We start from the raw sequence: 15,633 nt of genomic DNA on the forward strand, positions 1-15,633 counted from the left end.
AACTCAAATTGTGAAACTCATGTATTAAATAAATTCAATGCACACAGACTGAAGTAGTTTAATTCTTTGGTCCTTTTAATTGTGATGATTTTGGCTCACATTTAACAAAAACCCACCAATTCACTATCTCAAAAAATTAGAATATGGTGACATGCCAATCAGCTAATCAACTCAAAATACCTGCAAAGATTTCCTGAGCCTTCAAAATGGTCTCTCAGTTTGGTTCACTAGGCTACACAGTCATGGGGAAGACTGCTGATCTGACAGTTGTCCAGAAGACAATCATTGACACCCTTCACAAGGAGAGTAAGCCACAAACATTCATTGCCAAAGAAGCTGGCTATATCCAAGCATGTTAACAGAAAGTTGAGTGGAAGGAAAAAGTGTGGAAGAAAAAGATGCACAACCAACCGAGAGAACCGCAGCCTTAAGAGGATTGTCAAGCAAAATCGATTCAAGAATTTGGGTGAACTTCACAAGGAATGGACTGAGGCTGGGGTCAAGGCATCAAGAGCCACCACACACAGACGTGTCAAGGAATTCGGCTACAGTTGTCGTATTCCTCTTGTTAAGCCACTCCTGAACCACAGACAACGTCAGAGGCTTCTTACCTGGGCTAAGGAGAAGAAGAACTGGACTATTGCCCAGTGGTCCAAAGTCCTCTTTTCAGATGAGAGCAAGTTTTGTATTTCATTTGGAAACCAAGGTCCTAGAGTCTGGAGGAAGGGTGGAGAAACTCATAGCCCAAGTAGCTTGAAGTCCAGTGTTAAGTTTCCACAGTCTGTGATGATTTGGAGTGCAATGACATCTGCTGGTGTTGGTCCATTGTGTTTTTTGAAAACCAAAGTCACTGCACCCATTTACCAAGAAATTTTGGAGCACTTCATGATTCCTTCTGCTGACCAGCTTTTTAAAGATGCTGATTTCATTTTCCAGCAGGATTTGGCATCTGCCCACACTGCCAAAAGCACCAAAAGTTGGTTAAATGACCATGGTGTTGGTGTGCTTGACTGGCCAGCAAACTCACCAGACCTGAACCCCATAGAGAATCTATGGGGTATTGTCAAGAGGAAAATGAGAAACAAGAGACCAAAAAATGCAGATGAGCTGAAGGCCACTGTCAAAGAAATCTGGGCTTCCATACCACCTCAGCAGTGCCACAAACTGATCACCTCCATGCCATGCCGAATTGAGGCAGTAATTAAAGCAAAAAGAGCCCCTACCAAGTATTGAGTACATATACAGTAAATGAACATACTTTCCAGAAGGCCAACAATTCACTAAAAATGTTTTTTTTTATTGGTCTTATGATGTATTCTAATTTTTTGAGATAGTGAATTGGTGGGTTTTTGTTAAATGTGAGCCAAAATCATCACAGTTAAAAGAACCAAAGACTTAAACTACTTCAGTCTGTGTGCATTGAATTTATTTAATACACGAGTTTCACAATTTGAGTTGAATTAATGAAATAAATGAACTTTTCCATGACATTCTAATTTATTGAGATGCACCTGTATATTGCGTTTCTCTGAAGGGAGACAGGCAACAAACTCTAATCGCACTTCCAAACCAGGGTACGGTATCCTTACTGATGCAGTGCACAGAACGGGGGCAGCATGGGCGCAAGTGTTATGAGATTTCTTTGGAAATCGCGGGTGTATTAAAGAAAATGAAGCAGAGGTGCCTTTAAGAGTGCGCGCTACAGCAAATCGGGGCGGATACCAATCTCAAGTGATCCTCCCTCATGCCCTATACTCACTACGAACTGCAGAGCCCTTGAAGTGTGTATTCTGAAGGAAACAAGGCATTACTGTATGCATGTACCCTTCGCTAACAGTCTTGTGGAAGGGCCCTCCGAGAAAAGATTAATTGATATCAATTCAATCCGTCTTTTATAGAATATTGCCATAAACTGAAGGAGTTGTCAGGTTCAGCCAAAGCCAGTTTGGTTTTGTTGAACCTAATAAGCCATTAGACTAATCAGAAAAATACCATTAGGCTACCACAGTAAGGCACCAACTCCCTATGGGGGCACCAGAAAGACATGTTATACGTTATTCAAGGACCATGTTGCATTCAGGGAACACAGTCCATCGCCTCGCGCACGCACTTTCTATTCGCGCCTTCGTTACCAGAGTAATGCCATGGTACTGAATGATTGATCGTGTTCATATTTCATGATACTGTCATGGTACTCCCAAGGTACTTTAAAAACTACCACATGACACATGTCATAAACATGGGGTTATCATAGACCATGTCTGAAAAGATTTAAATAAACAAGTGTATTACCATGGTGCTTTTTTGTGAGAAATAAAACAGATTAGGCTATTATTTGTGATAAAGGAAAAATGAAAAAAATATTAACTATATATATATATATATATATATATATATATATATATATATATATATACAAGAAAATGGTTAAATACTTTAAAAGCAAATAAATTAGTTAAGTATTTATAAGTACTACTCATTAAAAAAAATAAACAAATAAATCAGTGCCCTTTTTTTATCCTTCCGCCCCTGTCCCTGCTAAGGTCTGTGTACATCACTGTTGCAGTGTATGGCGCAAAACAGATTTTCTATCTGTATTTGTCTCTTCAAATACTCCACAGAATTTGTTAATACAGAACATGACTTTAACATGTTGTAAAATGGCCACAATGTTTGGCTATTAGTAACACACAAACTTGCTTTATGATGTCTGTTTGAATATCTCTAATGTTCTTTACTGTCAGTTATTGATAGAAATAAAAAAAACAACATTAGTATCAATCAAATATAGCACAGAACTGGCAAAGGAACAGTGCAGTTACTCTCTCGTCTATGGCTCTCATTTCTAAAACTGTCACTTTTACTTGCATCTTTTCCTTTGCGTCCTGTCAGCTCCCTCTTAGGATACGATAAAAAGATACAAGGAAAGGAAATGAGGACGGAGGAATCCAAGTGAAAGCGTCATTACAGAGCGTCACCTTTGCGCAACTGCTTTACCTTACTCAGTGCTTGCCGTTATGTTGTTCAAATGTAATTTATTGATATATTAAGAATAAATCCTAATAATTCAAGATGCACTCTCAACGTATGTGACAATTACAGTTTGTTAAAACAGTGGTGAAACATGAATTAGAACTATTGTGTCAGATGTGAAGGGGGAGGAAAATTTGTGCGTGCTTCAGGTGCTTAGACACAAAAGATTTCTGCATTAATCCACCTGTGCATCCTCCCTAATGCTTCCTCATAAAGGTTGCTCTGTCCTCATTTCAATTGTTTTTCATATAAACGTGCTAGATCAGTGTTTTCCAACCCTTTTCCTGAAGGCCCCTCAACACTACACATTTTGGATATCTCCCTAATCAAACACACCTGATTCAACTCATCAGCTCGTTAGTGGAGACTCCAAGACCTGAATTGGGTGTGTCAGAAAAGGAAGATATACAAAATGTGCAGTGTTGGGGGGTCACCATGTTTCTATATTTGGCACTGAGCACAGTAACCCCGTCCGTTATGAACTGGCACCTATCCAAAATGTGATGCGTGGTGCAAGCACGAGGCGATTGTCTGTGTTCAGCGACTGCTTTCGGGTCCTTGAATAAGGTATAACATGCTGGTGGAGTTTAAAATTTCTCGTGCCCCCTTTGGGTAAGATGGAGCCCCCCTAGGGAGTTGGTGCCCTGTGCAGACTATGTAATATGCATATAGGGAGCGGCGGTACTGGTTGCTACCTTCAGCCTCCTCCATCACACTTTTTGATTTCAGATTCTGGTTCAGTCAAATAAGGCTGTTAATTAAAATGCATCTATTCTTCCACTACAAACTCTTCAGACATGTTTGTAAGTTCTGTTCTCTGGTATGTGTTCAGCTATGTTGTGTTTTTTGTTGTTAATATCGTGGGTGGTCCTGCTGAAGCTAAAAAAAAAAAAAGATTTTTCACTTGAATGCCCCATCTCGCACATGCTGCATAACTACTGTTGCTCTCGTGCAAAGAGCTCTAAAGCTCGCGAGCAAACTCATGAACACTCACAGGAGAATAACAGTCAGTGAACAAAGTAATACATTAGATTTCGGTTTGTTTCACACCAAACCTTTTCGTATGCTTTCATAACAATCATGAGTCTCATGGAATAGTTTATTAGACTTCTGAATTATACTTTTGTGTCCTTTTGAAGCTTGAAGATGTGGTCACCATAAACTGCCATTGTATGACATCACCGAGAACAACATTTTTTCACAATTTCCCCTTGGTGTAAGAAAAAGAAAGAAAGTCATATAGGGTTATAACAACATTGGGGTGCGTAAACAATGACTGAATTTTCATTGTTGGGTGAAATATACCTTCAATGTGGTGACCAATCATGCTTGTCAATTTAAATGGATGCACTGCATAGCGCTCTTTTTTTCATGTCCTTTCAAGTCCATAGAAACATAATAATATCATTAGAAAGCTGAGACTGTCCTACGCCACTCTTTCCCATGCCTCTTACTTTCCGATGTGATATAATTATCAAGCTTCTTAATGATAACTTTTCCTTGCAGTAATTTCCTCAACAAGAACCATCAGCTCTTGTCTACTGACACTGTCTTTTCCGCCATGTCAATTTAAAGTTGTCAAATAGTACCAAGCAAGTAAATTCCTCTGACGGTTAATGTCATTAACACATCTCATGCACTTTACATTAAAAAAAATATTGCAAGGTGCTTGCTACTTAAAAAAAAGTTAAATAGATAGATACATACACTTATGAGCCAAAATATTCTGACCACTCACAGGTGAAGCGAATAACGTTGATCAACTCCTAACAAGGCCATGTGTCAAGGTCTGGGTAGATTAAATGGTAAGCAAACAATCAGTTCTCGTAGTCAACGTGTTGAATGCAGGAGAAATGAGCAGGAGTAAAGACCTAAGCAACTTTGACAAAGTCCAGATTGTTGTGGCCAGATGACTAAGTCAGAGCATCTCTGAAATGGCAAGGCTTGTGGGGTGCTCCCGGTCAGTAGTGTTGAGTACCTACTGACAGTGGTCCAAGGAGGGATAAACCACAAAATGGCGACAGGGTGTTGGGCACCCAAGGAACATCGATGTGCAAGGGCACCAAAGGCTATCCCATCTGGTCCGACCCGACAGAAATTCTACTGTGGCACTAGTCACAGAAAATTTGAATGATGGTTACGGGAGGAATGTGTCACAACACACAGTGAATCGCACCCTGCTGCGTATGGGGCTGCATAGCTGCAGACTGGTCAGAGTGCCCCTGATGACCCCTGTCCACTGTCAAAAGTGCCTACAATGGGCATGTGAGCGTCGGAACTGGACCTTGGAGCAGTGGAAGAAGGTTACCTGGTCCGATGAGTCCCATTTTGTTTTTACATCACATGGACGGCCGTGTATGTGTGTGCTGTTTACCTGGGGAAGATATGGCAGCAGGATGCACTGTGGGAAGACGACAAGCCAGTGGTGGGAGTGTGATGCTCTGGGTAATGTTCTGCTGGGAAACCCAGGGTCCGGCCATTCATGTGGACGTCAGTTTACATTTTACATTTACATTTATGCATTTGGCAGATGCTTTTATCCAAAGAGACTTATAGTGCACTTATTACAGGGACAGTCCCCCTGGAGCAACCTGGAGTTAAGTGCCTTGCTCAAGGACACAATTGTGATGGCTGTGGGGATTGAACCAGCAACCTTCTGATTACAAGTTATGTGCTTTAGCCCACTACACCACCACCACTCCAGTTTGACAAGTGCCACCTACCAGTGGCCTCTTTAAGCAGGATGATAAGCCCTGCCACACTGCAAACATTGTTCGGGAATGGTTTGAGGAACATGATGAAAAGTTCAAGGTGTTGCCCTGGACTCCAAATAACCCCAGATCTCAATCCGATTGAACATCTGTGGGATGTGCTGGACCAACAGTTCTGATCCACGGCAGCTCCACCTCGCAACTTACAGGACGTGAAGGATCTGCTGCTAATGTCTTGGTGCCAGATACCACAGGATACCTTCAGGGGTCTTGTAGTCAATGCCCCGGCAGGTCGGTGCTGGTTTGGCATGCAGAGGACCAACAGCATATTAAGCAGGTGGTCATAATGTTTTGGCTTATCGGTGTATATGGTTATGATTTACCAGTTTTTAAGTATTCAATTTGTTACAAGGCAACCTCATGAGCATGCTAGTTTGATCAGACAATAGTCACGTTCACACATACAGCCTTTTACAGAAAGTTATGCACAATTTCCAGTTTAGATTTAGACTCTTTTGAAAATACTGGTCGATTTTGCTCTGGCAATTTACCTTAATGCAAAGTTGTATCATTACCTATACATTTTGTTATTGATGGTATGTGTGAACAGCACATTTGGTACATTTAACAGTAAAGGCAACCCAACAATTTTCCTGTAATTTATCTGGTTGCATGTGTGAACATGGCTAATGTAATTTATTCTTAAGAAGAAGAAAAAAAAGATGTTCTTAAGAAAAAGAATCTCTTTAGAATTTTTCAAGAATTACACTTAGGAACATTCTTACAAACTTTGTATAATTTATCCTTTGAACTTTCTTGTTTTTCTTAAGAGCTTTTTTGTGAATCCGGCCCCTGGTTATTTTCACAGGTACTTCTGGCTGCCATCGACAGGTGCTTCCTGCTGCCAGCTGCCGATTTTTCTCTGAACCCTAACTACCTCTAATGGTAATTCCGGAAACTTGCAGTTGTTGTTCATCATAACAATAAGAGTATCAAAGCAAAGACATGCTGCTGCTAGAGTTTTATTCAGAACTAACTTTTGTTTTCTGAGCCATTTTTGCAATGGACCTTTAAATGTGCACTCAGTAAATTTCGATGTACAGCTTACACTGACACCTAGTGGCTTGGATGCTGCATCATTCAAACACTGTAGTTTTTAGTTACCAATGCCATTGTAGAACTTCACTATGCACAGTAAACAGGATTAGTTTAATCCATTAATGAGATTGTCCAATAAGAGAAGAGTTACTGAGATTAAGCAAGCACGTATTATTCAACTTGTAGTGTGATGCTATCATGGCTGCCCCCATGAGGTGCCCCTGCTTCATGTAGAATAAAAGAGCTTTTATAAGGTTACTGATATGACTGAACGCTTCATGTCACATGAGTGGTCATGATTTTAAACATGTTTCAAAATTACTATGCATTTCTTTAGAAGTAAAATGTTTTATATGAGGAAAAATTACTGAGTGCACCTTTAATCATCTGGTGTTCAGTGACTTTAGTGGATGTATGAAGTCCTGTCAGGTTCACACAGGTGTCCTAGCAGAGTAACCACAAATGTAGTTCATGTGGGCTCACCTACAGTATCCCATGGACATGTTCCACTATCCTTTGATCACCATAAAGTGTTATAATTCATTTTGAACAGTATACAGTATATATATTGTTTTATCAACCTTCTGTTTTGCTTGAAAATGTTTAAAATTACTTTGTGTCCAAATACTTGTTGGAGCTGAGTTGATATATAGTTTGCCTGTATGATGAAGAATTTTGTTTCAATGAAATGTCTCATTATGGATGTTTATAATGATTTTTCATGACATGCTCAGTGAGAGGCTGTTTGAGGTGATTTGAAAAATACACATTTAAATGAATTTTTATAAAACTTTTTAATCACTTAAGTTCTCCTACTTAAAGGTCTATTTTATATTCACAAAAAACAAAACAATTAATCTAACATTAGCAAATATTACTGAACTTTTTCATTCATAAAAGCAATCTCTTAGGGAAATTTTAATTATAATTAATTTGTACAATGAAGAAAAACATGAGCATTTAAGTACTTAAGAAATTAAATGACGATATCTGTTGTTCAAATGTAATCCTTTTACCAATAAGTTATGCAATTTTGTAATACTTGGGGGGGGGGGGGGGGGCAAAGCATAATTATTATAATTAGCCTAGTTAAGTAAAATAACATGTAGCATCCAAATTGTACATTAATCTACATGATGCAAGTTACTACATGAAAACATGTATAAAACCTTTCTGACATCAGACTCGGTTAAGTCAAAGTCACTCTGTCTTTTCAAACATGGGGACAAAGCACTTATAATGTCCTGTTTACTTTCTGTTTAGTATGTTATTCCCTGTGAGAAAGAGCAGGTCGCTTAAAGTACTCAATACAGTTCACATATGCATCCCATTTAGGCGCCAATGGTTCTTTTTGTGAACAGGACCTCTGGACACTTCAGCAGAGATGCAGCACAGATTTGTTGATCTCAGGGTTGGTCCAGTCATTTCTCAAGTCATCCAGATGGTTGTCAAAGTCTACAAGGTTCTCGTATGATTTATTCTCTAAAAGGGCAGAGGTGATCTTCTGCGCTTCCACCCAGTCCTCAAAGCAGTCACTGCAATTCAGACAACATTAGAGAAATGCCCAGAAAGCAGCCCAGAAAGTCATACACAGTGACATACACTCACTGAGCACTTTATTAGGAACACTATGGTCCTAATAAAGTGGCCGACGTGGTCTTCTGCTGTTGTAGCCCATCCGCCTCAAAGTTCGACGCGTTTCTGAGATGCTATTCTGCTCACTGTAATTGTATACAGAGTGGTTATCTGAGTTACTGTAGCCTTTCTGTCAGCTTGAACGAGTCTGGCCATTCTCCGTTAACTTCTCTCATCAACAAGGCGTTTCCATCAGCAGAACTGCCACTCACTGGATGTTTTTATGGTTTTTGGCACCATTCTGAGTAAATTCTAGAGACTGTTGTTCGTGAAAATCCCAGGAGATCAGCAGTTACAGAAATACTCAAACCAGCCCATCTGTCACCAACAATCATGCCATGGTCCAAATCACTGAGATCACATTTTTTCCCCATTCTGATGGTAGATGTGAACATTAACTGAAGCTCCTGACCCGTATCTGAATGATTTTATGCACTGCTGCCACATGATTGGCTGATTAGATAATCGCATGAATAAGTAGATGTACAGATGTACCTAATAAAGTTTTCAGTGAGTGTATGAGACTTACATGTTACATAGAAAATAGGGACACATAAAAAAAGCACATTAAACAGAACACTATAGCTGAACACTAAAGCCTCATAATTCAAAACACATTCTAGACTCAATTTCAAAAAAAGTCTAAGCCATTTGTTGGTTGATTTTCCTGTAAAGTCTAAACACAATGGCTCTGTGATGCTATCTGTTTGACTGTCCTGACGTGGACTACACCAATGGTGTGAGTTTGGGGTGACTCTATCTGCTTTCGACCAATGCAAGACAGCCGGAGTGGTTGGGAAAACTGTTTCAAAACAATAATAATTTTGGCAATTCCATTTTTTTATGTTATTGGCGCAGAAATTACACACTTCACCTTACATTTAGACCTAACAGTCTATTGGGTAAGAGCTGTCAAGTTTGCTACACTTGAGTTTTCTGCACACAGCTTTAAAACCGAGCAAGCAGAGGCAGAGAAGCGCGAGGGTAACGACTGCAATGACTCTTTTAGAATGTCTTTACCCTCAACATGTAGTTTTTGGAAGCTGATTTTTTTGCATTGGTTTATTGAAAAGGACTGTCCAAACTAACCAAATTACTAAAATAAATGACTTCCGTATGCTACTAGAAAGAGAGAACATTCTGGACTTTTTGTGTTTCTTTGCACAGCAACTTTACAATGAATGTTTTATCTAAATTGCCTAGTATAGATTGGTAAGAACAAATACCAGTACATTTGTGCAGTATTGCAGCAATACTGTGCTGCTTTAATGTATACCCATTTTCAATTAAATTGTCAATTTACATTTCTATGCAATTTTAGAAGAAGAAAAGTTCAAAATACATATAATTGAATAAACTAGTTTCAAGTAGTATTTAAAGCAAAAAAATACACATTTCAATACAAATGCCTTTCCCATTCATGTGGGAATGTCAGTGTCAAATTTAGACATTCTGTTTTGCAAACTTCAAAACACTGCTTTTAGAGTTTGTAACACAAAGTTTGAAAAGGAGTACTGAAAACAATATCATGGGTATGCTGCTTTATCTAAAAAAAAAATTAAAAAAAAGTGAGATTTGAAAGCTCTGAGGGAGAGAAAGATTTTCAGTGAATAACAGATTAAAGTTGGAACTGTTCCTCACACAAAGCTATCGTATAAATTCAGAAGACATGGGAGACATCCACTTTCCCTATATGGACATGTTCCACAGAAGAAAGACATACTGGTTTGGAACAACATAAGTTTGAGTAAATTATGACAATTTTCTTTTCTGGGTGAACTATTTCTTGGACGAAATTTTTAAAGGTGAACTGTACTCACGTGCTTGGCTCTCTGCACTTCCACTTGTTGTCATGGTGATCATAGATGACCAGGACAGGTACAAAGCAGTCCATTGTGAATCTGCTGTTGTCCAACTGAAGGATGATAAACAATGCAGTTTTACTCTGCTCAACTGAGATGGTTGTAACACTGACAACTTAAATGGCTCACTACATGTAAATTACCATGATCATTGCGGCTTCACTGAAGTTTTCAGATATTCTGGCGGCGACCTTCTCAGCCACCTGGTTTGGTCTGAAAGAGTTTCAAAGATCACAACACATGCCACATGCAGACACTGACCAATCACACAAAACACAGGATATACCAAAAATTCCTACCTGGCCTCCTTAATACGCTCATTTGCTTGATAATAGCCAGCGATGACATATTTGTTCTCTTTGCACCATGTGTCAATCTGAGGAAAGACACATCAGACCTAGTGAATAAGCAGTAGGGTCAGCAGACTGTGAACTTTACACTGATTACAGGGATGGTCATGGCCAGGTTGAAAAAATCATACATTTTGTTGCTCCAGGAAGGCTGGTATATGCTGGTTGCTTATCTGGCAGGTGGACCAACACACAGCCATGCAGCTCACCAGCAAAACCTAGCTGGTTTACTTTGTTGACCAGAGAAAAACTGATGGTTAGGCTACTTAAGTCTGGTGGGCACACCAGCATCACAACTTGATATACGCAGGTGACCAACTCATTCTGAGGTGCTTTGGTGCAGTTAGGTTTAGTAATCAGAAGGTTGCTGGCTTGAATCCCATAAGGTGAACGCCATGAGATTGTGTCCCCACTGCACCCATGATGTTTCCATGTCCAGACGTGCGTGATTACTGTATAAGGATTTTTTATTTTTTTAATAATTTTGATTCAGACAGATTCTCTGCACAGTAAACATTTATGATTGCAGTATCGTCTCACCAGTGTGAGTGCCACCTCCAGCATGGGCGCTAGTCCCAGAACCCCGTGGAAGAGCGGCACACAGTCCACACACAGCACCGCGTCTCTCGTGCTGTCCTTCCGCTTGTGTTTCTCGGCCACCAGCAGCCCGTTCACTGCGCAGTGAGGATATTTAGCGGCGTGCAGCAGCATCTTACAGTACGCTTGAGTGGTCAACTTTAAAGGCATGTCCACAGATCTCACTGTAATCGAATGTCCTGTTCTTCAACAAAAACTCTTTACAGGCGCCTTTATTTGAATGTGTTGGTGTGCTTGAATAAATAAAGCGTCATTAACTCTGCGTATACTGTCTATAAACTACTGCGCCTGATTAAAACCCCTTTAACACGCTGCTCGCTCATTTACTACACGTCAACAACCGCGCCATTCCGGCTCTGACATGCACTGCTAATTCTGAACCGACCGGCTGTTGTTCGCTGTCCCTCTGAAACGCGTTTCCCCCGTATTCTCGCAGGTCCCGCTTCCTGCGTTCGGATTGGCTACTAAGAGCTACTTACAAGCGGTCTACGATTGGCCAGTTGAGAAGTCGTTCATATAGCCTTAGTAATCATAGTAATCATAGTAAACAGAGTAACATCATATCGGATGAGTTGCAGAAAAAACAAACAACCACTAAGTTCGAAGTTCAATGCAAATTTTAAATGGTTAACATTAGACAAGACAAAATTATCACATGCATTTAAATAAACTGTTTACAGCTTTGTCGATTAATATTATAATGGGGGCGATGTAACATCGCAGCTTCCAGTGTGTGTGTGTGTGTGTGTGTGTGTGTGTGTTTACTCTTTTCTCTCATATACAACTGAGAGACCTATTTACTATACAATATATTCCAAACAGCTAAATATCCGATATGTAACATAATTTGTCACTTCTTTTATTTAACTTCTTATCATTAATTAAGTCTGCAATTAGTTTTTAACAATTCAGAACGTTTAACTATAGGTAGAGTGTTTAAACTTAAATTAAATTATCATGATGTGTAGCAAATTAGCAAGATGTGTGTTTGGGCAGCAAACTTAATATCAAGACATTAAAAGTCATGTAAATTACATGTTTATTAAAAAGAATAATATTTCAAATTAACAATTAGAACAAAGGAATAGTTCACCCCAAAATAAAAACACTCTCATCATTTACTCACCCTCATGCCATCCCAGATGTCATTATATTACCCTGATTCCAGGGTAATATAACACAAAGCGTGATGTTATAAATGTACAATCAATATTTAAAAAATGTATAATATACTTTTTTTTTTTACGAGATTTACGCTGATAAATAATGCGGAAACGCGTCATCACTGTCTGTGAAAAATGTCTATTCCAGCAACTCCAGTGATTGATAAATTGTGGTTTTTGTAATGTTTATCATGAAACGTCTTTACATTTATTTTGGCATTGCAATTATTCAGTTACACTATGGCAACATGTGCAGAAATGTATTATTGAGAATATTCCATATTCAAGAACATTTTCAATATTATGGGAAAATGTACTATTTGGCTTTACTGACTATCCAAAAGAAGATGAACAGCTTTTTCATTTAGTTAATCTTATCATAATTATACCAAATTTCATATCCATAAATCTAAATTCATCAGCGTAAAACCTAACTTTATGGTTTTGCTAAATGAAATCAAGATGTACATTAACAATATTAGAGACTCTTTCAATAAGAAAGCATTAAAACTATGAGTATTTGCGAGCTTTACAATATATTTATTTACATTTTCTTATGACACTTTTATGTATAGTTTTCTTTCATCCCTGGCTTTTTTCTGTTCAGTTATTCACTTCTTTTTTGTTATTGTTTCCTTTTTTACATACTTCTGTATATTTATATTGTAAAATGCATATCTTATTGTATAATATTTATTGTTATATTTACACAATTGTAAATGTTACTGTTTACTAAAAAAAATAAATTAAAAAAAACTCCAGTGATTGATATATTTAGACGTCTAATGATTGGACGAAAGTTATCTATACGTCCCCAGACTTCTGATTGGATGGTTATCGATTCTATAACTTCTGGCACTTTGTCTTTCCAACAGTAGAACAACTATTTGTGTTTTTCTTTTTATTAAAAGCCATTAGTATGACTTTCTTTCTTCTTTCTTTCTTCTGCTGAACACGAATGAAGATTTTTTTTTAGAAGAATATCTCAGCTCTGTAGGTCCAAACAATGCATGTGAATGGTGACTAAAACTCAGAATCTCCAAAAAGCACATAAAGGCAGCATAAAATTAATCCACAAGACTCTAGTGGTTAAATCCATGTCTTCTGAAGTGATATGATAGGTGTGGGTGAGAAACGGATCAATATTTAAGTCCTTTTGTTTTACTAAAGTGAAAGTGAACTTGTAGATTTACGGTAGAAAAAGGACTACATTTTTTTTCTGTTTCTAGGAATATGGTAAGAAATAATTGAAGTTTTTTATATTTCTTAGCTTACAGAACGTGTGAAATACACTGTCAACTGTGAATTAAAAATATTGTTTTCCAACCTTGCTGTCTTAAAATTATAATAATTATTAAATCAGTTCAAGTTTGCTTTAAATTTTGCTTCCAATGGTGGATGTGCATCAATTCACTGTACTTATTAATATTGCAGTCAGGACTTCGAAAAAAAATAAAAAAAATAAACTATCTACATTTTTTTTCAGTATAAAAATAAAATTTTCCATATGGTCTTCTTTCTGTCTAAAACTGAATTTCTTCACATTCCATCTATACGTAATAATGTATTTCTTTTCCACAGCATTCTCAGAAAAGTCTGAAATAGTTCATTACAAAAAAATACATATTCTCTCATGGGAAGTAGTGGTTGATATTTTATATTCTTATATTTGTCATACAGTGAAACTACAGATGTGGGAGCCAGGCAAAATCGGTTTGTCAAAAAAACAAACAAAAAAAAAAAAAACAACAACATTCATATCACTCATTATTGTTCAGGACAAAGTGATGTCACATATAAATATTTTCTTTCCAGTACATTTATTCAGCCATTTGCTTTTAATAAAAAGAAAAACACAAATAGTTGTTCTACTGTTGGAAAGACAAAGTGCCAGAAGTTATAGAATCGATAACCATCCAATCAGAAGTCTGGGGACGTATAGACAACTTTCGTCCAATCATTTGACGTCTAAATATATCAATCACTGGAGTTTTTTTTAATTTATTTTTTTTAGTAAACAGTAACATTTACAATTGTGTAAATATAACAATAAATATTATACAATAAGATATGCATTTTACAATATAAATATACAGAAGTATGTAAAAAAGGAAACAATAACAAAAAAGAAGTGAATAACTGAACAGAAAAAAGCCAGGGATGAAAGAAAACTATACATAAAAGTGTCATAAGAAAATGTAAATAAATATATTGTAAAGCTCGCAAATACTCATAGTTTTAATGCTTTCTTATTGAAAGAGTCTCTAATATTGTTAATGTACATCTTGATTTAGATTTATGGATATGAAATTTGGTATAATTATGATAAGATTAACTAAATGAAAAAGCTGTTCATCTTCTTTTGGATAGTCAGTAAAGCCAAATAGTACATTTTCCCATAATATTGAAAATGTTCTTGAATATGGAATATTCTCAATAATACATTTCTGCACATGTTGCCATAGTGTAACTGAATAATTGCAATGCCAAAATAAATGTAAAGACGTTTCATGATAAACATTACAAAAACCACAATTTATCAATCACTGGAGTTGCCGGAATAGACATTTTTCACAGACAGTGATGACGCGTTTCCGCATTATTTATCAGCGTAAATCTCGTAAAAAAAATAAAAAAAATGTATATTATAAATTTTTTAAATATTGAGTGTACATTTATAACATCACGCTTTGTGTTATATTACCCTGGAATCAGTTTAAAAAAACTAATTACCACAGCTGCGAGGGGGTTTTGATTACAGCTGCTAAGACAGAGACAGTAAACCTGTCATCTTCTCCCATTTTACTGCCTTAATCCATCCATTTTTTTACCCTTCTGGAAAGTCATTCAAACGTAACAGTGGATTTTTTCTTTTGGTCTTGAAGCAAATGGGTAAGTGAAAATAATATATGCTGTGATCTCCTATTCACTCCCATTCACCACTGTCAAAGTTTACCCTGCAAACGTTAACTTCCAAAACCCGGAGTGTGAAACAGATCTACACCGGTGAGAAATAAAATAACGCCTCTGAAACTGTGTGTGCACATCCGGAAGCTGATGCAGAATCAGAAGTTTCCGCTTCCACGGAAGTGATTAGAGCCAAAATGGCTGTTAAAGGGATTATAGTTTCACAGTGGAACTGACATAACTTCAGTGCGAGCAAATCATATAAATAATAATAATA

General features: G+C 37.5%; 1 protein-coding gene across 1 annotated transcript; it reads right to left on the reverse strand.

Moving 5' to 3' along the window:
* Positions 1-7,617: 7,617 nt before the first annotated feature.
* LOC127456162 (ER membrane protein complex subunit 8-like) lies at positions 7,618-11,715 on the reverse strand. The gene is made up of 5 exons (XM_051724508.1): positions 11,230-11,715; positions 10,639-10,715; positions 10,483-10,552; positions 10,298-10,392; positions 7,618-8,377 (listed from the first exon to the last, which is right to left on the reverse strand). The coding sequence occupies exons 1-5, from the start codon at positions 11,434-11,436 to the stop codon at positions 8,218-8,220; spliced, it is 609 nt and encodes a 202-aa protein (XP_051580468.1). The 5' UTR covers positions 11,437-11,715; the 3' UTR covers positions 7,618-8,217.
* Positions 11,716-15,633: the final 3,918 nt, after the last annotated feature.

This window comes from Myxocyprinus asiaticus, chromosome 18 (assembly GCF_019703515.2).
Source record: "Myxocyprinus asiaticus isolate MX2 ecotype Aquarium Trade chromosome 18, UBuf_Myxa_2, whole genome shotgun sequence".
Taxonomy (NCBI): Eukaryota; Metazoa; Chordata; class Actinopteri; order Cypriniformes; family Catostomidae; genus Myxocyprinus; species Myxocyprinus asiaticus.